At 53.4% G+C, this 26,116-nt stretch overlaps 10 protein-coding genes across 10 annotated transcripts; 3 read left to right on the top strand and 7 right to left on the bottom strand.

Annotated features, from left to right (window-relative positions):
• Nucleotides 1-677: 677 nt before the first annotated feature.
• CC84DRAFT_1215551 (uncharacterized protein) lies at nt 678-1,521 on the bottom strand (the record flags this gene model as incomplete). The annotated part of the gene is made up of 2 exons (XM_018182726.1): nt 678-1,116; nt 1,175-1,521. The coding sequence occupies 2 exons, from the start codon at nt 1,519-1,521 to the stop codon at nt 678-680; spliced, it is 786 nt and encodes a 261-aa protein (XP_018039476.1).
• A 1,220-nt stretch (nt 1,522-2,741) lies between these two features.
• Nucleotides 2,742-4,624, bottom strand: CC84DRAFT_1215552 (FabD/lysophospholipase-like protein; the record flags this gene model as incomplete). The annotated part of the gene is made up of 4 exons (XM_018182727.1): nt 2,742-3,711; nt 3,774-4,046; nt 4,101-4,338; nt 4,420-4,624. The coding sequence occupies 4 exons, from the start codon at nt 4,622-4,624 to the stop codon at nt 2,742-2,744; spliced, it is 1,686 nt and encodes a 561-aa protein (XP_018039477.1).
• A 1,561-nt stretch (nt 4,625-6,185) lies between these two features.
• On the bottom strand, nt 6,186-7,887 carry CC84DRAFT_1116133 (uncharacterized protein). The gene is made up of 2 exons (XM_018175450.1): nt 7,381-7,887; nt 6,186-7,330 (listed from the first exon to the last, which is right to left on the bottom strand). Exons 1-2 carry the CDS (start codon nt 7,637-7,639, stop codon nt 6,516-6,518), a joined length of 1,074 nt encoding a protein of 357 aa, XP_018039478.1. The 5' UTR covers nt 7,640-7,887; the 3' UTR covers nt 6,186-6,515.
• Nucleotides 7,888-8,191: 304 nt separating this feature from the next.
• CC84DRAFT_1085231 (Di-copper centre-containing protein) lies at nt 8,192-9,735 on the bottom strand (the record flags this gene model as incomplete). The annotated part of the gene is made up of 6 exons (XM_018174092.1): nt 8,192-8,420; nt 8,480-9,079; nt 9,139-9,167; nt 9,216-9,251; nt 9,312-9,426; nt 9,485-9,735. 6 exons carry the CDS (start codon nt 9,733-9,735, stop codon nt 8,192-8,194), a joined length of 1,260 nt encoding a protein of 419 aa, XP_018039479.1.
• Nucleotides 9,736-12,161: 2,426 nt separating this feature from the next.
• Nucleotides 12,162-14,051, top strand: CC84DRAFT_607306 (uncharacterized protein). Its single transcript, XM_018186860.1, has 4 exons — nt 12,162-12,464; nt 12,607-12,970; nt 13,026-13,298; nt 13,371-14,051. Exons 1-4 carry the CDS (start codon nt 12,296-12,298, stop codon nt 13,765-13,767), a joined length of 1,203 nt encoding a protein of 400 aa, XP_018039480.1. The 5' UTR covers nt 12,162-12,295; the 3' UTR covers nt 13,768-14,051.
• A 154-nt stretch (nt 14,052-14,205) lies between these two features.
• On the bottom strand, nt 14,206-15,623 carry CC84DRAFT_1174477 (WLM-domain-containing protein; the record flags this gene model as incomplete). Its single annotated transcript, XM_018180097.1, has 2 exons — nt 14,206-15,398; nt 15,446-15,623. The coding sequence occupies 2 exons, from the start codon at nt 15,621-15,623 to the stop codon at nt 14,206-14,208; spliced, it is 1,371 nt and encodes a 456-aa protein (XP_018039481.1).
• Nucleotides 15,624-16,196: 573 nt separating this feature from the next.
• On the top strand, nt 16,197-17,645 carry CC84DRAFT_1185759 (DUF1776-domain-containing protein; the record flags this gene model as incomplete). The annotated part of the gene is made up of 3 exons (XM_018180819.1): nt 16,197-16,229; nt 16,289-16,628; nt 16,675-17,645. The coding sequence occupies 3 exons, from the start codon at nt 16,197-16,199 to the stop codon at nt 17,643-17,645; spliced, it is 1,344 nt and encodes a 447-aa protein (XP_018039482.1).
• Nucleotides 17,646-19,221: 1,576 nt separating this feature from the next.
• Nucleotides 19,222-21,779, top strand: CC84DRAFT_607405 (uncharacterized protein). The gene has a single exon (XM_018186861.1). The coding sequence runs from the start codon at nt 19,342-19,344 to the stop codon at nt 21,517-21,519; it is 2,178 nt and encodes a 725-aa protein (XP_018039483.1). The 5' UTR covers nt 19,222-19,341; the 3' UTR covers nt 21,520-21,779.
• A 1,539-nt stretch (nt 21,780-23,318) lies between these two features.
• On the bottom strand, nt 23,319-24,475 carry CC84DRAFT_1195057 (uncharacterized protein). Its single transcript, XM_018181386.1, has 2 exons — nt 23,974-24,475; nt 23,319-23,887 (listed from the first exon to the last, which is right to left on the bottom strand). Exons 1-2 carry the CDS (start codon nt 24,201-24,203, stop codon nt 23,431-23,433), a joined length of 687 nt encoding a protein of 228 aa, XP_018039484.1. The 5' UTR covers nt 24,204-24,475; the 3' UTR covers nt 23,319-23,430.
• A 432-nt stretch (nt 24,476-24,907) lies between these two features.
• On the bottom strand, nt 24,908-26,089 carry CC84DRAFT_1116150 (short-chain dehydrogenase/reductase SDR). Its single transcript, XM_018175451.1, has 5 exons — nt 25,662-26,089; nt 25,319-25,612; nt 25,229-25,258; nt 25,082-25,181; nt 24,908-25,021 (listed from the first exon to the last, which is right to left on the bottom strand). Exons 1-5 carry the CDS (start codon nt 26,025-26,027, stop codon nt 24,933-24,935), a joined length of 879 nt encoding a protein of 292 aa, XP_018039485.1. The 5' UTR covers nt 26,028-26,089; the 3' UTR covers nt 24,908-24,932.
• Between the last annotated feature and the right edge of the window lie 27 nt (nt 26,090-26,116).

Raw genomic sequence — 26,116 nt, forward strand, 5'->3', positions numbered from 1 at the left:
GGTTTGAGTGAGGGTTGACGTCTTACGGGGTGAGCTGTCGCTCCGGTATGAAGGCTTCTGCTAGCCCCATGGCTGGGGTCGTGACAGGCTTCTCAGGTGCGTTTCGTTGGATATGGGTATGAATTAGTCTTTTGCACGGGAGTTGCAGTATACGCGCGAGTGGCTAAGCTTTTGGAAGTTCTGCAAATTGACCTTGACTGTCCGTAATTGCAGCAACCTTCCAGACATGTAGACGTCCAAATTTACAATGCGTCTTTGTGCGATTAGACGACTGTCTCCAGATTATCTACTTTTTGATGAGATACCACTTCGTAGTTAGTGTCACCGCTATAACTCTCAGAGACGCCCAAGATCCTCTGCCATTACTTAAAATCACGGTCTGAAGCTAGCTCGAACAGTCTCAAGTTTTGGGTGCCGTCAACGGTTTATCACGAGCTGTTTCTCTGCCTATGTAGATGACCGCCCATGGACTAATAAGCGTTGCATAGCGCATGATGAAAGCAAGGTTGTTCAAAACAGTACATTGGTATCAAAATTGCAACGGTACATGTAGCCATACCTTCATCAATAAAACCTATAGTCTAAAACCACATCCGAGCCAAGAATCGAAAAGTTGAGGCCCCAATATCACGTGTCCTCCGCGTACTCAAGCGTTCTTTTGATAACGCCGGACCCATTTACGAAGAGAAGATGCTGCCCAAGTTGTTGAGCGACATGCCGTTGGTCATGGAGACCTCGACCGAGAAGTAAGCGTAGCGGTAGACGAAGTCCTGGCTGTCGAGCCAAGCAATGGCATCGCGCATGAAGGCTTCCTGGTCGCCGGACTGGGCCTGGAACTCGGTGACCCAAATGGGCTTCTGGGTCCAGTTGTGGACGTTGATGACGTGGGCCTTGAAGGCCTCGACGTCGGCAGGGCCATACCAGTGGGTGGCGATGTGGTCAATTCTGCAGCCGCTGCAGGCGCCAAGGAATTCCTTCATGGTCTCGACACCGGCGTTGCTGTAGGCCGGAGAGACGATGGTGACGTCGGGGTGGGCGTCGGCGAAGGGTTGGATCAAGCTCATGTGGGCGTTCACGGTGTCGGTGACGCTCATGCAGGTGCCGCCGGTGCCCTCACTGTTCGTGATTAGCGGGCGCTCTAGTAGCTTCAATCAGTTGCATGTCAATCACTCACCCGCAGATGTCAGGCTCGTTGATGCTCAAGATGTGCTTGGCACCAGCATCAAGGGCACCCTGGCAGTCGGCAGGGAAAGCACCGGCGAACATGGCACCGCCATCGTGCAACATGGGAACGAACTCCACACCAGGGACGCCAAAGCCTGGAGCATCAGTAGCGCGAGCTTCCCAGTCGTAGGCCCAAGTCACCTGACCAGAACCAGTGAACATAGTAGCCTTATCCTGCATGTTCTTCGCAAAAGCAAGTCCACGCTTGCCAGCAGCCTGACGCTTATGGGCAGTAGGAGCAGCGGTAGAGAAAGAGGCAAGGCCAGCCAGGGCCAAAAAGAGGGATGATTGAAGCATAGTGAAACGAGTGTGTGTATAAAGAATGGACGACAAAAGTGTCAAAGGCAGTGATGCTGATCGTAGCAGAAAGAAGTAGAAGACTGGTGTGGATGATGCGGTGGATCCAGCGGATACACGCAATCTTATAAACTGCTACCTACCTCCACGATGGACTGCGGTCGCTTCCGCACTCGCACTACATTGGTACAGGTACACCAATCGCATGTGTGTTTGGTGTTAGGTATCCCATGCGGACTACAAACCTACCCGGGCTTAGGTTCCGCATGCTCACATCCGTTGGGACCAAGGCGGATGTCTAGCGCAGGCTCTACTGCATTCAGGAAATATGCTTCAGAGCATATGCTGCGGACAACGTGGGGCCGGTATTTCTTCACAGAAAGATAATTCATTCTGTCGCTATTGGCCTGGAAGAGTATCCGGACTGCACTCGCGGCCTACGCCTCATAGTAGCATACAGGAAGAAGCGCGATAGGAGAGTTGAAGTCAGGGAGTTGCCAACGACTTGGCTGGGACCTGACCGATCGGACTTCGGTGCGCGCAGTGTCTGGCTTACTGTCCTGTACGAATTTCCGTGCCACGACTCCGCATTACAAGAGATCCGGTGGCTTCGAATAAGCGACGAACGAGAGGAGCAGGATCAAACGCAGCCCAGCCACGTTTCGGGTGCTCGTATATGGTGGTGCGCCAGCAGTATTTTGTCCATTTGGAGGTGCAGGTGTGGTGCAAAAGGAAAAGCCGGCGGAGGTGAGGTGAGCAGCACCTAAAACGCGGATAGCCTAACCGAAGTAGTACAAGCAGCTTACCCCATGTCCGAGCAGTGATCTTTTCCCCTCCCCACGTCACAGACGCATGCTGTTGTGTTCGTCCTCATTAATCAATACGATACATTTGAGCATCCTCATTTCAGTCTAGGAGTACTCTCCGCAGCAACAAAGTACGCCATCTATCACAGCAGGACGCCATACGTGGAATTGATTTGCTGTCATCGCTGCCTGCCCGAAGGCCATGGTCCTGGACGCGTTCATAAAATTACAGTCTAATCTATCAAGAGAGAAACCCAGAATATATCAGCGCTTGTACACATGCAATGTTTACGCAGGAATGAAATCGAGATCAATACCGAACGAGAATGACTGTTGACCAGAAAGACGACAGAATTACCTAGGGAAGAAAAATTGATGGAAGACGGAAGAGAACCACGAAACAACTGTTAGACTTTACATCGTCGCCTCAGTCGCAACTGCTGCCTCGCTATTGGCATTCCTCTGAACACTCGTTATTCGAGTATAAGGGTGATCTCGAAAACGAGTCCAGGCCTCGGGGGTCAGCTCCTCTCTTCTCCTCCTATAGTACACCAAGAGCTGTGCTGCCTTTGTGAGCTCTGCGTCAACATCTACAGGGCTGTCATGAGAGCCCCCTTTATTCTGGCAGTACTTGATCGTATCCTCCTTGATACGTTTGTACGTGACGTACTCGTATCGATCCGGTTGCCAGGTGTTGAAGAGTGGTTTTCCGGCGGTGGCATGACCAGCCTTAGGACTGGCTGTACCTGTGGTGTCGCCATTCGCTTTTACTGCTGTGTCACCATTGACAGCCATCTTTCCCTTTTCGTCCTTCTTTACTTTCTTGGCTTTCTTTTGCCGACATTCATCGAGCTTCATCTTAGACAGGCCTTCCTGCACATCGAAGCGGCAGTAAGGAACATTCAGCTCTTTGCACCTGCCTTCAGTGTTTATGTGGGCCTCTTCGGTGTCAGTGATTCTTTTCCGCGCCCAAGTGATGATGTCGAAAATATTCCGAAAGCGTGATTGTGGATCCTTGTGGCCCGTGCCAACACTGATCAGAGCGGCCGGTTTGCGGTTGCTGTCTGCTTTACCACCACGGGATGTCATCTGTTGGGCCTCATTAAGAGCGTATCCAGCGGGATTATTTGCACCGACACCGCCATCCATGTAGCGCACGCCGCGGATGGTCATTTTGTTGAAATAGAGTGGTGCTGCTGAAGTTGCACGGCAGGCTTCCCAGATGGTCGTTGCATTATCCTGTACTGTTCCTGGGTTCAACTCGAGATCGTTAGAACGGTTGTACTGTTCTGGTGGCGCCTTGACATGGTCGTAGCTGCGGAATAAGTACTGTTTGTCTTGCGTATGGTGTCTTCGATCGCCCTCACGTATGGACATCAATGCTCTAGTTCGGCTTGGTCAGCATACCTTGCTCCAGTCTCAATATCGTTATGCCTCATCGCTTACACTTTGCAGCTATGATTCTTATAGGGTCCATCGTGGTGGGAGAAGTCGTACTGCCTAAGCAGATCATCACCTCTGCACTGACGGTTTTGAGCGTGCTCCTCGCAATACACCTGGAGGACCTTTTTGATGGCCCTTTTCATCCTTCTGTGATCATACTTTGTCAAAAGGCCCCACCATCTCCGGCTACCAAAGATGTAAGTCCCAATCTGTTCATAGATACGAATGCAGGTGTCAATGTCAAGTCGAAGCCTCCCAAGCAATACTGCGATCAAGCTAACGTTTTGCATTAACATCTCCTTCTAGGTCATTCGGGATTCGGTGACTTACCCTCCGGTACTAGTACCAATCATGAAATCGAAGTAGTGGCAAGGCCGCAAATCTTGATGTTGATCGCTCGCACTGCGCTCCCTAGCCGCGCTATGTGACTGATTTGATGAGCTCGCAGCCAACGCATCTAATTCGTTCGGAACTGATTCCCTTTCCTGACGTTCTTCCTCTATCATGACCTTCTGCATTAGATGCTGAAGGATGTACAGAGAGGATAATCCCCTTATACCACCACCGTCTACACAAAGTTAGTACACATTTGTTCGGATGAATGACAATCCAAAATATGTCAGATATAAATTGGAAGACCAAATCTTACCTAGACTGAGAACAATTGGCTGCCACGGATCTTCCCGATGCAGATCGGCAGATAGATGTGCAGGTCGTGAGTCTCGCGATGTCGATGAGTGACCGGCGTCCGATCTTGCGGGAACCGAAGACCGCCAAGAAGAGGCTTCAGCCTGATTTCTATCTGGTCTCAGCGCAAGGGAATGTCCCTCCGTTGTAACTTCGACATCTGCCATTCTGAATATTGAACAAAAACCTCGAGAAAGATAATAGGCTGTGCACCTTCATTGTCTCATCAGTGGTCATGTCTCTTTATCATCTGAACCGTCTCCAGGCTGTGAAAGACGAAGGAGGCTGGAATTGAGCCTCTCTGGCGCTGAGCATCCATCATGCAAGCCCTCGCTATCACTGACCAGTATGATTCATTCATAAGTGTCCACATCACATCATACTACGCCACACGAACTGTTCGCAAGGCCTGGGGGATCTCTTTAGGGGGCGCATACGACGGATTAAGAAGATTATTGATTCTGTGGCATGAAGGGATGGTCAGATGCAAGGCTGGGTAGGTCTCCGGATTTGCTATTCAGCTTGCGAGTTCAACTGCTGTCTGTACACCGTGTCTTCCAAAATTCGAGTGCCTCCTAGTGCTAATAGCACCAAAAATCGATACGCATGATGATGTGCGCAGGAACATACGCATATCTTAGTGGGTTCTCTCTAAAGAGGTTTGGATTAAATGTTCTTACTACTGTGTCCGAGCATGGAGGGATAGGAGTCAGGACGGCTGAACGCGCTCCAAAAGAAAACAAGGTAGTCACACGCCTATATTTCTATACGAGGTGGAGGCGCGCGACATTCGAATGACCGAAAACACGATATTGAGCTCGCATGATCGGCGAACTACCGGCAAACGCAGGGAAATTATGTGGTGGCGATGAGGGCATGCGGGTGCGCCAGGCTCGTATTTTGGCGCCTTAGGCCTCGCACAGTGGCTGTGTCCTTTGGTGTAACGCCCGTGACGCACACAATTGGTCACGGTATCAGAAAAACGTGTTAGATCGCGTGTGGCGCATCCTCGGCCTTCTGCAGAAGGGTAATGCTTAAAGTCGACAGTCCCACATGTCAGACGAGGCTCTGCACCCCAGTTATCATACTTTTGAACGAAGTCGTAACCTAAAACAATCAGACGAAGTAATGGACCAATCACGAACTCCTACATCCTCAACTACCGACTCAAGGTTGCAAAACCACGTAGGCCTCCCGGAGAAAGAGAAGAGAGTGCTTGTCTACAACAAACAGAGAAATGAGACGAAGATTGTTCGCAAGGACACTATCAGCGGTAAGCGTCGCCATTGTGCATTCAGGTTAACACTGACTTGCTCAGACGCCAACCCGCAAAAAATCGTAATACCGAAAGGTTCGCGCTTCGTCGATGTACAAGCGACGTCTTACGATACGAGTAGTTTCGGAACTTCTCGATGGGCGAACGTCAATATCGCATCAGTGGAAATACCGCGAAGGATAAGATTAGAGAGAAAGCTCACCAAAAACAAAAACTATCAGCATCTCTTCGTCATCTGAGGACAGAAAGACATCTAGTCTGTCTGATAATGTCCCTCGCCGTTGCCGTTCGAGACATACAGCGCATGGTTTCAGTGGTATTTCCGGGTAACAAGCAAGGTTTGCCACAAGATCGCTGGCCAATATGAGAATTGGCAAGCCGCGTACGACTGCGTCTCGCATGAGTGCGCTCGGTTGACTCTGGGCGATTACCTAGGTCAACCGTGGGCTGGTCCGAGCCTCCTGAGAAGAGACTATATATACGTTCTACGTCATTAGGTCAATCTTTCAGCTCTGTCGTTTTAGGTCCTGAACCCCACGTGCATAAGTGACCTCTCAGTGATACCAAGATAACCTTGTTTGGGCGCAGATGGAAGATTCTGTTATCTCTTCCCTGTACGTTGATAGCCTTCGATCATCAACACTATTTCCTATAGTAACTGATGCGTTACTCGCTTACATTCGAGACACCGCCAGTATCCAACTCAGATCAGACATTAGTCAATTGTTTGAAGGTGATTATGAGAGAGATATTGCTGTGACAAGCAGTTACAGAGACGAGTCTCACTGTATCTTGGGCCGGCACAGACCTCTCCAGTCCGCGTTCAGAAGTCCATCAGCTACCTGGGCTGTTTGGACCGCCCAACTCGCGAGCGAAAGCTCAATAATCCAAGCCATCAGCGCGCGCCGCCAATCCCTCCTTTTCCCCCAGACAGCCACCTCGGTAACTGTGAAGATCCCGTTGAGCACGAAGAAAAGCCCAATCCGCTTCTTGCCCTCTGGCGGTAGAAGCGGTGACATGATCTCTGCATGGAAGGCAGCCATCAGACCGAACGAGGCGATGACAGCGAGTGATCGCGCAATATGCCGAGGGAATCCGACCTTGGCAAGCACCCACATCGTTGGGTTGTACGCGAGTGTGCGGCAAGGTGATGCAAAGGCGTTGTGCCATATTTCGGTCCAGAAGGTTGCGAGACTGTCGGCAAGATAGATGGGTGCAAAAAGCGGCGGGCTAGTCTTGTAGCGGAGCACGAGCTCGCAAGTGGTGAAGATGATCCAGATGCTCAGAAGAACGCCAAACGCTTTGACTGGCGCGTATTGAGGTAGGCTTTGCATGACGAGGAACATACCAATATGGATGATAAGCTGAGCAGGTTCTGAGTAGAAAAGCCTCCTCTTTTCCGGGGAGCGCGGGAAGGGATACGGAGGTAATGGTGCCAGTCTAATTGGGTTCGGTGAGAACGATTCGTAGCGCAACTCAGTGAGTAGGAGTAGTGCTACTATTGATGGTCCTGGAGGTGTGCCGCTGGTGTACTTTGGCAACTGATTCTTCCAGGCCAGCACATGTAGTTCGAGCAACTTCATGAGGCCAATCGCAACTACAGGATGTCAGCATTTGCAAATCCAAAATTGTCGGCTCTCTACGTACTCCCGAAATCGAATACTCCACGAAGCGCCAAGCACCTCACTGGCGCAATCTCAATGCTCGCCCAGAAGAGCAGTAGCGTAGGTAGCACCAACGCCCTGCTTGTCCATTTCCATCCTCCTGCTAATGCATATAGACTCATGTACATCGACATCCCTGGAATAAGCAAGGCGACGATAGCCGGCGGCCCATCCACAAGCAATTGGTGAGCCAAATCATCTTCAAGGACAGGCACCACGGGCGCCCAGTATGACGTCATCATATTGATCCGGCGCGTAGACTTTGCTTTCGAATTGAGGCATTAGTACTTCAGTTGATAGATACAAAGAGGAGTGAGGCGAGTGAGATTTTGAGATCTGCGGTTTCGCCGGGGATAAAACCAGTTTTCCGATTTGACCGTCATGCGCGCCACTTACTGTGGCGCGGGTGGGGCCTCGTTTCGAGTGAACTTCGTCACTGTCGCAACACCACACAATGATTTGTAATACTTAGTTGAGTGGAATTTGATCTAAAGGTTATTAATGCAAAGAGAAAGCACACTCTAGCAGAAGAGTCTGTTCTTATAGCAGCTTCAACAGAGGCAAACGCAACGAATTTACAAACCCAACACAGCAAATTAGCAGGGATCACACCCAACATCGTAAAAATACGACAATACAGCCCACTTGTGAACATGCGAAACATTTACCTATACGCCAGTACCACAATGCAAGAACATGCGCAGTTCGAGTAACCTATAAACCTTGTCTGTATTATTCCCATAATCTATCTACAAAAACATTACCTCTCTATAGAGTGACGTGTCTTTCTACGTCTATATGTACGCGTAACAGAAAGGGCCCGCAAGGGTGCTCATTGCATCTTTAATAGTGACAGTGCCGGGGTACGCGTAGCCCAGGTTCATGCTATCATTAAGTGTAGCGTTGGCCGCGGTGGGATCCGCAAGGAAGACTGTACCGTATATCGCGTTAATACGGTTCTTAGGGTCGAGGTTCTGCCATGTCCACCATACACGGTCGATTTGGCCATGGTGGAAGAAGAACCTACAGGACTCAGTAAGCATGTACGAAGAGCAACGCGAAATTAAAGATGCGTTACTTACCAAGGATCACCAGGCGATGCCACAAAATCCGAGCCTGGATCACCACCTGTCGTGAAGTGGCCTGCGGTGTGCACACCCATGAAGTTATTGGAGAAAGGATTCTCTCCGCCCTGCATGTCGTACCAGAAGGTCTTCATATCCTTGCTCTTCAGCAGTTTGGTCACCTGTTGATCGTTGGTCCACTGGCTCGAAGTCCACGATGAGATATCGCGCCTTAGGCAGCGAGTGTTCTTGCCGAGGCCGATTAGACCGTTGGTGAAGTTTGTCTCAGGATTGGCAGGCGTGCAAGTCACATCCGTGAAGACAGGTCCTAGATTAACCTTCCAGTCCTTGAACGGGCCTGAGTCGACACAACCTCCACCGGTTCCGTGGGGGATTTCAATTAGCGGCTGGGCTTGTGTGGGTATCCCATAGAAGGTCTGGTTCGTGCAACGATCTCCTCCGAGACCGTTTCCACCCATGGAAGTGGCAGATCCATCAAGGGCTGGAGATCCTGCAGGGTTCCTCGCCCAGCGAGGCCAGTTGTAGTAAGGCTGGTAGCCCTTGTAGTTGCACTCTTTGCGAAGCGTCTGCTCGTACGCCCAGGTGAAGTAGCGGTGCCTAGATGCGGGATACCAGGTCAGTTCAACATATTCCTCTTGCATTAAGATGCTACTGACCAAGCTAAGAAGTTCCCTGTATTGTGGATCTAGATCCGTCAGCCAGGTTTCAGGAGGTGGGGACTGCCGCATATTACCGAGAAAGTTTGATTGATGTGGGTTGCGACAAAGTCCTATTGAGACAGGTGTTAGCGTTGTGAACCTATCAGATTGCGAGCACAAAGACGACATACGTCGTAGCGATTCTGGCATCCTGGACACTTCTCTTTAGGCGTCTTTGAAGGCAGCTTCGACATGCATTGCACTGCCGTGATATAGTCCTTCTTCTCGGAAGTGGAGAAAGCGGCCCTGTCATGTTTAGGTCATGTCAGCCACCATGCATCAATTTGAGGCACGAGAAACTGACCACTCGCGGCGGTATATGGCGTTATTGCGGTTGCATTTCCTCCATTGCGTAGGGTTGTTGATCGACTGGTAAATTTGCTGGTTAATAGCTGCTGCAGAGGCCAAGACGTCCGCTTGCAGCACATTTGAGCTTGCTGGAGCTGTATCGAGCACTGAGTAGTCTAGGTACTCTTCGCTTGTGGTAAGAGTCTGGGGTGCAGCGAAGGCTGCAGGGGCAAGCAGGATCGCCCCTACTACTGCAGCTGTCCGCATCGCTGGCGGTGAGGTCTCTCCGTTTCTGCCGGAAGGAAGGTGGGCAGGTGAACAGGAGAATTAGAAAATAAAGTTCATCGACTTGTGGGAGGCTGAGGAGGTACTGCGCGGGCGCGCGGTTAAGTTCGTGTACAGGCGTGCGGCACGACCGAACTCGAGGCCCAGGATTAACACGGAGATACTATAGGCGGATGGAAGACATAGAGACGCGCAGAGATTAAAGGATGCACGCAACACGCTTCAAATACCGATTTCTGGGCCCTTCGTCCACGACTCAGGGTCCACTGTGTACGCAAGCCTGGCGTTCGGCATTATGGTCGCGGTCAGTCGAAGAGCGACAATGCCGGTTACTGGAATTTGCGCTATTTGAAAACCCAGCTCTCTGACTAGTGACCGAATAGGAGCAGGCAGCAACGGTAAAAGACCATCTTTCGGGGGGCTGACAACGCCTGGTTGGTGGTGAGAGTGGTCCTAGGTTCTCAACCATGCAGGGTCTCACTGGACGTCAAGCGCGGAGGTGGGGCTTCCGTCCAAGCGCCTGTCACTTCTGCGGCTGTCAAATGTAGGTTCCGTCTGGGCGAACGAATTCATTACTGGGCCAGGGTGAATACGACTACTTTGCCCGGATTAGGAAGTTGGAGAAATTTCGCTTGTGAGACTGTGCCACCACAAAGAAACGCGTACGAATATTCGAATATCTTGACCAACTGATGGCAGGTATCAGGAGAAATCAAGCTGCCTCCGAGAAAGAGTTCAGCTGATTGACTGTGCCAGTGGTGTGTTTCGGGTAGGCTAGGCTGTGACGGCAGTAGCGAGCGTGCGAGTCGTGAATTTGCGGGGGACGGCCCGAAACCTCTACCCAGGAACAATGGCTTGATCTTGCGCCATTGGCTACATTCATCTTTTCCGGTATCGCATCGCCGCCTCACGAGGTTGCACCACGCTCCGCGCATGCGTCCAGGTCTCATCATTAAATGTTAATCCCTTCACACGGTGTACGGACCTGATTCAGCTACCGACCCGTTCTTGCATAGGCTCACAACAAACATTCGATTTCAGCTTCCCTGACATTACGGTCACCAACTCGCGAGCGATGTAAATTTAGCCTTTGGGCCCTGAGGTGGTTTCCAGCATCTAGAACGAAACAACAGTTGTTGCGCATCTGTCGCCATGAGATCTCCTGTCCCGCGTCCTGCAATCAGTTTTTGATGCTATTTCTGGTTCCTGGGACCGACTCCCTGGTTTGATCTCTTCGACAAGTGCAGAGACTGACATCAAGTCCTTCAGTAAGTGGTGTTTTGACCAAGTAAATGCGGTGTACCCGGTCGCGCCGTTCTGCGTGCGAGGTAAATAAGGTTCGATGCAGCCCACTGGGTCCCTGGGAGCCTGGGATCACCGATGCTTAGTATTCGCAAGGCCTGGAACCCTACCAATAGGACTATGATCGCAGGTCGCAATTGCATAATATCACGCGGAGAAGCTTGAATTACAGTCGGAGCGGGGAAGCGTGGCAGCGTCCGCGATGTGCAATCTCTCGTTGAGCGGGGATGCTGACGGGTTCACTCGTGTCACTGGCCTGAGCGGGGACTGTTTGATCGAGACCTCACAGATACAGCTGAGCAGCACGAGCTCCAGGAATTCCCTCGATGTTGTTCATTGCGAGCCTTTCCTTTGCCATGGTGAAGCAAATGATGCCCTCCCGATCATGCGCAATATCGGCATTCACCCGGTTACACACAACCGGCCATGCGACCTCGATCTACACGTGAGGAAGACGACGCGCAATACCAACTCATTGGTTGCAATACCCAACCATGCTGAAGCTGGGCGGGGGAGATCTAGGGCAGTGCATTCACCCGCGCCATAGCCAGTATCAGATCTCCCTCGCGTGTAAAATGACCCTACAGACTCCTTGCACTACATACGAGCATACATCCTCATTCGTCTGTCCCCCGAGTGGCGAAACGAGCGCAACCGACTGCACCCACAGACTCTGCAGTATATCCATCACGGCAAGTCCGTGCATAAGTGATCTCTTCGTATCCGAGTCCCTCATCCTGCACGCCCGTCACCTCGTCTGCAAATATTTTCCTGGTACCCTTCCGCGGCGATACGTACCCGGGAACTGGACGGTATTCTCCACATACGCTCCACCGCTCTGGAACCCTGTGTACGATGCTCGCTCGTATGCATGTGACATCCTACCCTTCCAGGAGCCCTGCCTGAATCGTTGCAAGAGTCAGAGAGTTGCACACCATACATTGCGTACTGCAAGCGAAGTGGTAATCTAGCGCGCTCACTCCCGCTGGCCGGCCCGCTGAGCCAATCCTCTTCCTCGCAGTACCTGGCTTGCTATATACTGGATACCACACGAGTTGATCGACTTCCTTATATAGGCAACACGTCGGTGCTATTGCAGCGATCGGTTCTCTTGTCTTGTTATCATTTTTGTTCCTGCATCGCGCGGGGCACAAGGTTGTTGCCTACCAGGTGAACGGATCTTGGTGAAGATTGTACCCTACGGCATCCACGTCGAATCGTTGCGGAGGAGGAAGAAAACATGAGCTGGACGGCTCCGTCGGGGCCGCCCCCATCACCGGAGTATCTGGCAGAAAACCATGGCCCGACGCTGCTTGCGATTGACTGCACACTTTTCGGCATTGCGGCGCTCACGATGATCTTGAGGATATACGTGAGAGTCTTCATGCTGAAGATGTTCGGTATCGACGGTACATCCCCCTTTCATATCTACAATTCACACGGATCGCGACGATCCATCGATACGCTCTGTTCCACTCCCTTAGAAGCCCTTTTCCCCCAAACCAGAAACCTCAACCCATGCAGGTCCTTCTAGCTGTCTAACGTTACCAGACTGGCTCATGCTCATCGCCATGGCCCTCTCCATAACCACAACCGGCCTCTTCATAAAAGTCGTAACCCTCGGTCTCGGCCGCCACTTCGACCTCTCCGGTCTCGCCTTTCCCCTCGCCAACATGCCCGCATTCTTTAAATACGTCTACGTCTACGCCATCCTCATCATCTTCGCGTACTCCTTCATCAAGCTCTCGATCGGCTTTTTCCTGCTCAGACTGGCGGATCGGACGCGATGGCGCACGTTTTTGATAGCGACGCTCGTATTTCTGGTCGCGTTTACGATTGGGAGTACCATGGCGATCATCTTCCAGTGTATTCCGGTGCGCGCGGCGTACGATCTGAGTTTGAAGCCGCCGCTAGGGTACGTGGGTCCTAGATATCCCTGAATGTGATGGCTGACCAACTCGCGCGAACAGCAACGCAAAGTGCTACCCAATCAGCATTTTCAAGAACATCGGCGTGTTCAATTCCTCCGTCAATATAGCAACGGACCTCCTCTTCGCGCTTCTCCCCATCCCCATCGTGTGGAAACTCCAGGTCAACGTTCAAACGAAGCTAGGCCTGTCATTTTGCATGGCGCTCGGGTTGCTGGCGACTGCTACAGCGATATACAAGACGCCGATGCAGTACCATTTCTTTGACGAGATGGACTTCACCGGGAACGGGAGCTGGTACTATATCTGGCAGCAGTGAGTCATTTCCCTTTCCTTCCTGCTTCTCGTCAGTGTCGGTATGCGAATCTAACGCACTCCGTGATCAAGAGTCGAAATGAATGTCGGCATAACTGCCGCCAATCTGCCCACTCTTAAGCCCCTCTTCGCCCGCTTCTTCACCTCCTTGCGCACGACCCTCGGCTCCTACGGCAGCCGCGCAGGCACTTCCGCACTCGCCACGCCGTACAAGTCTACAGGGTACATGAAGCACGACGAAGGGGATGGAGAAGGACAGTCATTCGCGATGAGCAGTCTCAGCAAAAAGAGCACTGGGGATAAGGACTGGGGGAAGCGTGCGGGCGACAGCGACGAAAGCATACTAAGGGAACATGGGGGCGCGTTTGATATTCGCAGGGAGAGGGAATTGGCGCGGAGGGAGAGTATTAGGAATGGCGGAATTATGAGGACAACGGATGTGGTTATTACGAGGGGAGAGGGGCTCTGATGATGGTCTGAACAGAATATTTGAGGGCTGGATCTAATAACAAAAGGGGTATGTATGCTCTGCTGACCCGCTGGCTGTGCGTTCAATGTACCATAATAGAGGCGCGTATCAGGTATATGCCTCCGACATGAATATCAAAACATCTGGTAATTTCGTGCGGTGTGCGCGGTGATAGAAAGATAATCGCTTTCAGTCACCTCCGGCAAGCAGGACTTGTGGACTGGACCGACTTTCTTAGGCCAGAACCGCAAACACAATGGGCGATGTTTACCTCGCCTTTCTCGGTGTAGGATCATCAAAAGTGCCATTGACACTATAGCAAGCTGCGTCGCACGTGACAGATCTGTGGCTTGTCTTGTCGGATGTGACTCTCGGCCGAATTCATCAGTAGAGTGGAGATGGAATGGTCATCCAGGAGGACCGGCGTTCTTCTCGTATTCACGACTCGTCCTTCATCTTCCCACAAAGTGAGCAGGTCCACCACTGGTGCTCCATGAAAGTCCCACAATTGAGGCAATTCCAGCCTATCCGTCCCTTGGCAGGTTCGAAAGGCGTAGCACCGGCACCTCTAAGCCCTACTGCAGGGGGTGGCTTTGGTAAGCTGGCCGGATGATGAGAGGAACCGTAGCGCTGATTTTGCGGGATTGGCTGTGGCGGCTGCTCGAGACCACAGGCTCCGCATGCGAGAAAGTCAAGCGGGTTATGCAGCGTGCATTGAGGGCAGGCCCATTTGTCCGGGTCCGTGGGGACGGCGAGTGAAGCTGGTGACGGTTCGGGGGGCGAAGGTGGCAACGGCCTGTTACGAATGGCTTCCTCCTCCTGTGATATGGGGCGAGACGACGGGCGACGAGAGCTTGGTAATGATGTAGGTCGTCTGGCGGCGTTCTCCGTAACTAAGCGCGACAACGGTCGTCCTGCGATAGTCGAAGACACGCTTCGAGAAGGTATTGGCTTCGGGGTTGGTGTTCGCGACGAAGGAGGGTCAGTGTCGAACTGTAGGCCATTCACAGGATCCCAGGCCAATCCTCCCCCTCCGTTGGGTGCGCACAACTCTTCCAACTTGATCATCTCCTCCTCCTCCATGAGCTCCTGCAGAGCTTGCGCGATTGCTAGATCGTTCGCGTCGTTTTCATCGGCCTTTGTCCTGAATCCAGTTTGTGCTTGTTGATCGCGTAGCCTTCCGGCTTCGGAACTGCCACTTGCGCAGCCTTCTGTGATACTGGTTCTCCTTGTCGCGGCGTCGGCGATGACCTTGCGCATATCAACGCCGCGGGAATTCAGCCCCCCTCCTAATCGACGCCCGCCTGCGTTCTGGTTTGTAGTCGCCTTTCGTTTTTCTGCTGATATCCGAGCCTGGCGGCGCATTTCGTCTAGTGGTATCCGCTTCCCTCCAAGCTTCTGGCCTTGTGATAGGAAACCATCACCAGTATAGCCCTTCGAGACCAAAGATTGATGCTCGTCGCGCAACTCATTCCAAAGGTTGTGAAAGTTATGGTCGTGTGGACCCCAGATGATATGCGAAAGCTCATGCAGCAAAGTATCTGTGATCTGCTCCATGGGTAAGAATTGCCTTGAATCATGGTGATAGCGCAACCTAATCAGTATCCTCTCTGTTCTATTGATGTTCAACCCTGCCCAGTCTTAGTCGTAGGTACTTCGTGTTTAGCCACAGTCGTACCTAGCAGCTGAGGTTCATCAGGAAGGAATTCAGCCAGTGTGCCAACTTTCCAGCCTCGTTTCCTCATCATAGGCTTGACCATAGAAGCTGCCTTTCGAAGCATATGTAGTGCTTCGCCATCGCGCGGTAGATGCTTGAGATGTTCGTACGCATCAAAGTGCGCGTCGATCTCCCGCATGTTGCGGGTCCTGCCTGACGTTTCGCTGACAGTCTGCGGATCGATGTTCCAGTTTCAGTATTCGGTCCGAACAGTTGCTGGGGGTTGAACTTGCTGATAGGCAAGTGAAAAGAAAAAGGCAGACTGGCTGGAAAGTGAGAGAGGAAGGCAGTCGCACTTGAACTATGCGTAGAAGAGACTCGAAGGACGATTATGAAGACGAGGCAACGCCAGCCAGCCACGTAAGCTGTCGCGCGGCGAAAGACACAGCGTACGCAGAGGCAACCCACGAAGGAAAGACTAGCGGAGCAAATCAAGGACCGTGCCTAAACTAGGGTATCTATAGAAGAAGAATGTACAGAGGCTGCATGCGCGTCAGCCGCAGGCGCATATAAGACTGGAGGTGCGACGGCCAGAGGACTTCGGGGGGTCACGTGCGAGTTCCGCCGCCACCAACGGCGGAAGGCGCGATACGCCACATGTGCTCCGCGATCTGAGCGCTCAAACTCCGCAGATGACGACGCAAATGTCAACCCTACCTTCTCGCCCTGTACTTTACTCGTAGCTTTTTATTTATAACTTTAATTCACTGCCATGACGGCCGACGACCAGCACTTCCTGGACGTGGTGAGTGCCCTCTTGCGCCTCGTCGGGCGGTTGCTAACGAGTGATGATTCGCGCGACAGCTGTCTGAGTATTCACAAGACATCCGGAAATTTACGGGCAACATCTTTGACGCCTCGGACCGGCATTTTCAAAGCGTAGCCGGGTACATCAAACGATCCGTCCCTGAAGGCTGGCTTCCTGAATATGCGCGACCACCTCCGCCGCCGCCGCCCCCGCGCGCAGTCTCCGGCGCCTACGTAGACCGTCTCCAGGACTGGGTCTCCAGGAATCGCGCGCTTACGGCCGCTCTTGTAGCATTCTTGGCTACGGGCGGAGTGCTCCTCTGGCGGGAAAGAAACAAATCTCGGAGAAAAAGAAGAGCACGGCGCGCAAGCAATGGCGCGCGCAGGGAAGTCATCGGTAGGATGCGCGCATGCTTGTACACGACAGACGCTGACTGCGACAGTCCTCGCGGGTCCGCCCAACTCGCCCATCATCAAATCGCTCTCGCTTGACCTGGAACGACGCGGCTTCATCATATACATAGTATGCTCGGACCTGGAAGAGGAACAAATAGTCCAAGGCGAGTCGAGAGCCGACGTGCGGCCACTACATCTGGACGTCGCGGATGTCCTAGGCACACAGGAGGCGATGGAGCGCTTCAAAGATCTGTTGCTCAAGCCCCATGTCGCATTCTCCGGGGCTTCGCCACACAACCTACTTTTCCGGGGACTGGTCTTGGTCCCTGACCTGATCTACCCCTCGGGACCCATTGAAACAATTGGGCCTGAGCTGTATTCTGATGCACTAAATGCAAAGGTGCTAAACACGATCGCCGTTACACAGGCGTTTCTCCCCACCATTTGCGAGTTCAAAGCGCGCGTTTTGATGTGCACCCCGAGCATCGTGGCGTCCCTGCGCCCCCCGTTCCACAGCGTCGAAACCGCCGTCGTTAGCGCCCTCGAGGGGTTCACAGCGTCGCTGAGGGGCGAACTCGGCACGCTAGGCATTGACGTGTGCCAGTTCAAGCTGGGGACGTTTGACTGCTCACGCGTTGGCAGCAAACATCATCTGCAAACCACTGCCGGACCGAATACGATTGTGTGGCCGGCGACAACGCGGAAACTGTACGCGACCAACTTTGTAAATCAGAGCCGGGCCGCCCAAGATCGAGGCCTCCTCACGGCAAACAGCACGGGAAGCTCGTTGCGAGAGCTGCACGACGCTGTGTTCGATGCACTTAGCCAGAGACGACCACGTCGTGTGTGGCGCGTAGGCCGTGGGAGCATAACGTACGACGTTGTGGGCAATTGGGTACCCGCCGGCTTGGTCGGGTGGATGATGGGCGTCAAACGAGTATCGCTGGACGAGGCGACAGCAGAGCCGCAGCTGGAAGATGCTGCACAGTCCTGGGAGAAGGTCGAAAAGGCCGTTTGAGACGAAGCTGTTGCAGCTCACGACTCCCCAACTCTCCTCTCCCAATGAAGGAAAATCAGCGAACGGACATTTCTACCGCCACACTCAAACTAAATGTTGGAATCTTGGGTAACGTTTGACTCCGGTCTATCGAATTCGAGACTTGCGTTGGCCGGAACATCGGCAAAATCAATGGCGGCAACCTCATGTTTGCGGGCCGGATATGTATTTCCTGTTTTGTGATGGTCTCTTGCGAAGCACTGTCGGGGTAATTACACCAAAGCAAGGACACGATATGCTGAGCCAGGCAAGCAGGATGTCGGCGCTGCATTCAGTCTCGCGCCAGCCAGTAAAGGGATGGACAGTCCATCTTGGACAATGCAGCGTGCTTGTACTCGCCGCAGTGTACCAACGAAGGACCGTCAATTCAGACTATCAGCAGATACCAAATACAATCGTGTGCACTGGTCGCCCTCGTACGTGTTAGAGAGTTGTTGCGGTGACTGAATCACATGGAGCATCTGGTTGCCCACACGGCAAACGCGTGGAGGCTCGCGGGCGACAGGCGTGCGACCAGGCCAAGCTGGAAGCTAGTCGAGTCGGGCAGCATTCGGGGTGGCCAAGGTGAGTTGGTGTGGTAATGTAAGAGGGACCAAGCAGGAGGCCTCGCAGTCTGGCCAGGCGTGACTGTATTCTTAGATCATTTTCGCATCGATGAGATGCGCATCGGCGGTGGTTGGACGCAGGGTCGACAGCTTCAAGAGATGATCGTCCTGTGTTCGCGTAGAATTAACGTTGGCTGCTGAGCAACTGTGATGTTCGCGGGAGGGGGTGTGGCTCGTGCCAGCGGCCAAATGAAGGACTCGGATGCAGCTGTCGCAGCGAGGCGGCTTGACCCAAACGGCGTGGGCCGACATGGTGAAACGGGCCGGCTGGCAGCGCACGCACGCACGCGACGCGACGGCCGGCGTCGTTGTGCGTCGTCGAGGCCATCTGCCCAGCGCGCGGAGGCGGCCTTGGAGCTGCGCGCAGCCAGGGCAGCGCAGCGAGGCGGGCGGCGCACGTCATGCGCGGCGGGCATTCGCTGGGCTGAGATTGTCGTGATTCCGCGCTGCTTCTCCCGGGTCCGCTGACTGGCGCCACCGGCGCCGTGGGTGCTGCGATTGGTGGCCGTTGGAGCGCGTCGGCCTGAAACCAGCAACCCTAAACTTGGAGGCGGCCCGCCAGTGCGCCAAGGGCTCAGGGGCAGCAAAGCCGCCAAAATGGAGAACAGTGTCTAGTGCGCCGTCCCAGCGCTGTGCCGTCTGCCACCGTTGCGGAGCTCGCTGTCTTCTCTCACGTCTTTTGCAAAGCGTGTGCTCGGCGCAGGTGCTGCTGTCCGTCCCAGTGCTGCCCATCCTCGCCCCGTCGCTCCTTCGCCGCTGCTCCCCTCCCACGTCCACTGCCATCCACTCGCGCCCGTTGCGATCAGCATAGCGCCTGCCATACCCCAGCACGCCCATTGCCACTTCCCCGAGGCCGCCCAACGAGCCGGCGCACACATTCACAGGCGGTCGCAACCACTGCCCCCCGCATAATTCCTCGACTTTTGCCTCCACGCCTGGTTTCACCACGCCGCGCATGACGACACCGCCCGCTGCACTGCACCCCCGCTGCCCGCCGCCGGCTTCATGAAATACGGCGCGTGAGCCTTCGATCCGCTCCTTCCACCTTCGCCATGGTAAACAGACTGGACCGCCCCGGCGGCCTCGAGTTCCGCTCGCTCTCGTCCGACCCGCCCTCCAACGCCAGCATGAGCTCCCTCTCGCTGCACGACCTCCCCAGCCCGCGCACCGGCGAGGTGCCGCCCGCCCTCTCCCCTCTGGACGCCCTTGCTATGCAGGGCCGGCTGCTGGCCAAGCGATTCGAGCAGGAGGAGAAGGCTGGCCGGCGCATCAGCCGCCTCGCGCCCCTCACAATCCAGAATGAGTTTGGTAACCGCTCTGGCTACTTCTCTTCGCTCTCCAATTCCACCGTCACCTCGCCCAACGAGGAGCTACAGCCTCCCCCTAGGAGCCCCGGACAGCAGCCGCAAAACTCTCCGCGCGCGCAGACGTCGACCGACAAGCACAAGTCGCTGTACCCCATGTTCGGCGGCGACGACGACGACGACGATTCGCTGCGTGAACCGCCGATGCCATACCGAAACGTTCTTTCCCCCATTGGCGAGCAGGCTGTGCCTCCCCAGCCCCGGGGTTACTTCGACATCCCGCGATCAATGTCGCCGGAACCAGCAATTGGATTGCAGGAGGCCACACCGGTATCGCCCAATGTTCCTCGGTCCAACGCGCACGCCCTGCAGCAAGCCATGAAGGCCCAGCAAAACCTCGATGCACCACCCCACAGACAGCAATCAAACTCTAGCCTGCGGCCACCGAGGTCACCCGGTTCGCAAAGAGCTCGATCTCCCAAGATGTCCCCGACCGCCAGGTCTGTCCAGAATGACAGTGCGGACGAGGTCGAAGACATGTCACTTGGTGGCTCCTACGATTCTCTTCACAGGAACCTGTCTCCAAGCTCTAGCCTGTCTAGGTCTCATTCTCCCCTTACTCCTTTCTCCAACCAGTCTATTCCCCGCTCGCCCTCTGCATCTTCGGAGCGATCGACTGCTAGTCACCAACTTCCTCGCCCAGCTTTCGCCAACTTCTCGCGGCCTAGGAGCTCCACGAGCAGGCAGCCGTCGTTCGACGCACGGCCAAGCATGGATCGTGCGCCGTCGCGACAGGCTTCTGACGAGAGTGCTTACATGCGACCATCCCTCGATAATCACCCCGTTCGACAAGACTCTACGGAGAGCTCCATCTTCCCCCCATACGCAAATGACGTAGTTCATACTCCTGTGAGCATGACGAGTGAGGACTGGCGGCGCTCAACCGACTATTCGAACCAGGCTGCCACGTATACTTACTCTAAATTCGATCTCCCAAGAGGTCGCAAGCTGGATCGTAAGTCTATCGGCATTGAAGACTTTTTGAACAGCCAGATTGGCTGGGACCAGCCAAAGCAGTCCACAGCAGGAGCACGGCCGCCTTCACCAGTGTCGCCGCCCCGTTCTGCCAGCCGACAGCGTCCCTCCATCGAAACACGGGGCATTTCAACCGAACGTGGTGCGCCCTCGCTCACTTCCAGTAACAGCACCATCCGCCCGGGTACCGCATCAGATCAGATCACGGCCCAGGAGCACTGCGACAAGGGTGTCGAACTCCACGAGGCTGGTGAGTTGATGAAGTCCACCTACCACTTTCGCCTTGCCGCCCGTGCAGGGCTCGCCGAAGCCATGTTCTGGTACGGACTTGCATGCCGCCATGGCTGGGGAATGCGCGAGAACCAAGCCGAAGCCTTCCAGTGGCTTCGTAAGGCTGTCGACTCTGGCCAGCTCGAGATCGCCGAGGACGAAGATCAAACCAAGCACGGTCAGCGGACCGATCTGATAAAGAAAAAGCAGCATAAAGCACAGTACGGTGTTGCCATCTACGAGCTTGGAAAATGTTACATGAATGGTTGGGGCGCAAAGCAAGACAAGAGCCTTGCTGTTCGCTGCTACGAGATTGCCGGTAACTGGGGAGATGCCGATGCCCTTGTCGAGGCTGGCTACTGCTACGCTGAAGGTGTAGGCTGCCGGAAGGACATGAAGAAGGCAGCCAAGTTTTACAGAGCTGCCGAATCGAAGGGCGTCAGCATGGTCGGTAACAGCTGGATCTACAAAGACAAATATCTGGATGAGAGCACGTCCACCTCGGACACCCGATCGATCCGCTCCGGTCGTTCTGAAAAAAAGGAACCTGGCTCCGCGAAGAAGCGTGAGAAGAGCCGCACGCGGACGATCTTCGGTCGGAAGAAGAGCTTCGCTACCTGAGCTACAAAGATTGCCTAACCTTCACACGTGTTATGACTGGTCTCTTTATCTCATTCGGCGAAGGCGTTACGGGCTCTGCCTACGTTCACATCGGCGGCTGGCTGATTTTGCATATACCCCAATCAACACAGCGACCACGGCTACGGCCTCGCTGCTGGTTTCATCTACTTCGAAATCCTCAACTTTGTCACTGGAACTTCATTCGATTTGACTTCTCGTCACAAAGTTTTCCACAATACTTCCGACTGTGCCTGTCCGGCGCACCGCTGGGTGCGTCCATACATACCGACCCTCCTACTTCGACTTCTCGACATATCTTTCCTACTCTTTTCTCTTTTCCCTTCGTTTCCTCTGTTCTTTCCTCACCTTTCCCGCAAGTCATTGTTGTTCTTTTCTTCTCTTCGTTTCCTGTGTCACAGCATCTGGCAGGTCAGCGGGACCTAGAAATGTATTGATGAAGCGCGCGAAAATACCTTGTCTGTATTCGGGGTGTGAGTTTTGGGTTCCAAAATGCTTAATCTAATCCGGTACTGGTGTGCTGGCTGGCTGAATTGGCTGGGGACGAGACCTGGCGTTGATCTCCGAACCGGTGTTAATATCTATTTTGGGGTACTGAAGGAGAAGGTTTGGTGGGCGGGAGGAGGATGGGGAAAGCCCAGGGTGTAGAATAGGATGTGTGGAATTGAAGAGTGTGCGAGGTGATTTTTGTGTTACTGTGTGTGTGATGTTGATAAGAAGTGCGACTTGCATTGACGAAGAGCTAGTGGTGGAGAGCATCATGAAATTTGCTGCTACCATAGTGCGCTGTTGGGGTCTGAAATCAACACCATCTAACGACATGTGGGCGGGTAGTTGTTGAGTCTAAAAGCTCTTTGGGAAGCGATAAGTGAGAAGCCGCAGTGGAGACCTTGGTTGCTCGCTACTCCAGACGTAGAGGACCGTTGGTGGTTGACAGCGCCATCACAAGCAAAGGCCGATGATGGGTATGGAAATGAAAGGTATAGCAGCAGTGCTCTTTCCCGCAGTTTGGACTTACACGCTTGTTGGAGAGCTCCCTGCGGATGACTTAGAAGTGCTCGAGGCAAAGCTCACCTGGTGTGCTTCTGGGAACCAACAGAAAAAGCAGAGATCACCGACGTGCGTACCATTCGAGACGTAGCTGTTGGTAGGGCCGCCGGGGACGACCGAGGACGGGAGGGGAAGATGTCATCACCGGTGGAAGTGGCGGAGCCAAGGGCTCAGTATGCACAGAGACGGTATGTCGGTCTCTGCTCTGTAGACTTGTTTGCGGGGCGTCTGTGGGGTGCCTGGAAATAGAAGCTTGGACAAGCAAGTTTCGACGCCGATTACACGTAGTTTTCTGCGCTGTCTCAAAAACAGTTTCGACGACGACCATGGGGTTGTTCTTCGGTGGTTGAGAAAGCTTAGATGGCTACTGCCATGGCATGTTGCCCATCAGCGGTGCTCGAGATTGGACAATAACGGCCAAATTAAGGAGTGTAAATGGTGGGTTCTGTCAGTCTCCATTCCGCACACTTGCAACTCCTCCAGGGTACTGGATGTGGAAATGAGATGGGTATATGGTGCGCTTGCGCGTTGTATGTGGTTGTCTTTCTCGTCCAAAGTCTTGTCTCGGTCATTTGATGGATATATGGTTGTTCGGACCTGGGACATCATCATATATGGAGAATGATTGGGACGGAGGAATAAAGCGGGTCCGCTTGTCAGCTTGAAATACACACAGTTTTTCTTTTGCATGGATTGACAGCAAATGAATACAAGACGTGGAGATGCATTTCGTCGTTCCTGTAAATTGTGGTACAACAATTGGATGTGTTCGTGTTCTTTCCTTGTCTGAATGGTGATCAGGGCACGACTCGTAAAATTTGGGAGTTCTCTACCAAGGCCATATCATTTCGACTTCTTGCTCATCATGCTTGGATCGTAATACTCGGGATATGATATCCTATAGCCAAGGACATATTCACCGACCCACTTTCCCAGAACCAAACCGAAGGCATACGATAGAGGGCGGGCAAGCCATCCGGGCCCGGGAAACGCAAGGCTCACCTCAGCCGAATGAAGAAACAGGAGCAGCTGGAATAGACTGGGCGTGACGTTTTGCGACTCACAGTCGTCGAGGTAGCAGTACAGGTTGCGGAAGAAGCGCTCGTTGCCGCCGAGCTCCTCCTCTGCCATCTTTTCGTCTACGAGCGGTGACACCTCGAGCTCGATCTGAATCTTGCACGGTTCGTCACATGTCGGATCAGCCTTGAAGGTGTGACGTGCCAGTGGCGGTATGGTGACGGGCTGAGGATCATTTGGTGTAACAGGAATTTGTTTACCTTCAAGTGTGAAGATGAAACGTCTGGGATCGTGTAATTGTGGTTAGCTTAGCACTGAAGTGGAAAATGGTCTGCGGTGATCTTGAACCGACTGGGAGCCATAACTTACCCCTGGAGCACGGTGAAATACTCCTCCTGGTACCAGTGCCAATGGGGCGGGGGAATCAATGGATTATGGCTGTCAGGGAGGTTTTTATAAGCGCCAGGCTTATGGAAAAGCTGAATCTCCCGGACACTGCGACGAGCTTCTGGAATAAGCCATGTGGTCGTACGCGCGCCTTTATGCACGGTGAGCTCCTTCTGACGAGCGGTTTCGCTCCGTTTGACGTGGAACGACATTTTGACTGCACAACAACAAAATCCTTTGGCTATCCGCTTATGCTTGGATATGGAACCCGAAAATGATGTACCTTCACGCTGGCGTTGCACAAACGACCAATATTGTACGATGTGAGCGGCCGTCCGACGCAAGACGCACTATGACGTCACATACACTGACGGAAAGTCGCAGGCTGTACGCTCACGACGCTCAAGAAGGGCGATACTGGAAGAGAACAGAAATGATATTCAATGGGTGGGTGAGGCGGCGAGGATCTTTCAACACTGGGAGCCCTTGCCCTAGACACTAGATGACGCGCGATCGCGTGAATCATGCTTACTGAACCGTTGCAGGAAGCGCGTGGACGCTATTACGTTACGCGACTTCGTAACTCAATCTTACGAGTACGTCAACGCCAACAAAGAGGAACTTATCATATGCGAGAACGAGTTCAGCGCAGACCAAGACGATCTCGGTGATGACTTGGAGGAATATACACTCAAAGGATGCAGCTGATATGAGGAAACGACGACGCCGAAGAAGTCGTACTATTTCGATCAAGCTAAGACTGACGAGGTCGACAAGATGAGTTTGAAGTCCAAATTTCCATATTCACACCTGGGAGCATGGGAATGTCGCTGGAGAAGTTCTGGGCAGCGAAGGACGAATCTTGATTGTCACCGCGGGAATTCATCATTAGGCGTGGGGCCATTTGCATCGCAATCGTACATTAAAGTTATCTGATCCACTCAAGTATGTCGTATAGTCATTCCTCCGTCGACTGGTATTGTGGTGCCATGCAGGTAGGACGAAGCGGGTAGGCAAACACTGACTGTCACTGTGAAGCGTAAGCGCGTCTGATTGCAATGACCAGTGAAACACAAGAGATTTGACGTACTCTGCGCGACCTCCTCCGCGTCAGCATACCGCCGCAAGGGCACACGTCGTCTGGCGTATGCTTCCTTCTGCTCGGGTGAGATCCGTGCTGTCATGCCAGTCTGGACTCCGATCAGTGGTAACATGTCAAGAGCAGCATCGAACTCACAATGATCGGTCCCGGACAAATAGTGTTAACCTGCTTGCCCCATTAGACTCTCTACGCGACCTTCAACGTTCCTCAATCGAGCAAGCTCACCGTAATGTTCCCATACTTTCCCAGCTCTACTGCGAACGCTCTCGTCAGTCCGGTCACTGCTGATTTGGTCGCACTATATGCCGCGTTTGCTGGTCCTGTGACAAAATGCTCCGTGCTCGCAATGTTCACGATCCGTGCCGCATCGCTCTTGAGCAATGCTGGCACACATGCGCGGATGAAGATTGCGAGAGCTGAAATGTTTATGTCGAGAGTCTTGTCCCAGCGCGACTCGAACGAGTCGTCGTTATCAAAAGCACCACCACCGAGCGACACGCCAGCGTTGTTAATCAAAATCTTTTCTGTTAGCTTCGTATCATGCTCACTGGGATGGTCAGCCACGAACATCTAACCCACCGAAAGCATCGATGACTTCTTTGCACACATGCTTGATCCGATCGCGGTCCGCTACATCGCATACCCAGCCCTTTGCTCTTCCGGGATGGACAGCATTGATCTCCTCGACAACTGCTTGTACTTTGCTGTTATCCAGGTCCAGAACAGCGACTTTGACGCCCTCGTCAGCTAGAACCTTCGCCGTCTCTTTTCCCATGCCAGATGCAGCCCCCGTGACGATGGCTTTCTTGCCACTGAGCGACCGCGATAGCTTCGTGAGCCTCCCAGCCGGCGCTTTGACGGTGCTTAGATGCGAGGAGAGGATATCCAGTCTATTCAGAGCCTGGCGGGCATACTGGTCGGACTTGTCGGCCATAATCAATGGTGCTTCACTCGTTGAATTGGGCTGTCTTGTGTAGAATCAACCTGATGTTCTGCCAGTGCGGAGAAGCGATGCACGTTGGT

This window comes from Paraphaeosphaeria sporulosa (assembly GCF_001642045.1).
Source record: "Paraphaeosphaeria sporulosa strain AP3s5-JAC2a unplaced genomic scaffold CC84scaffold_3, whole genome shotgun sequence".
Taxonomy (NCBI): Eukaryota; Fungi; Ascomycota; class Dothideomycetes; order Pleosporales; family Didymosphaeriaceae; genus Paraphaeosphaeria; species Paraphaeosphaeria sporulosa.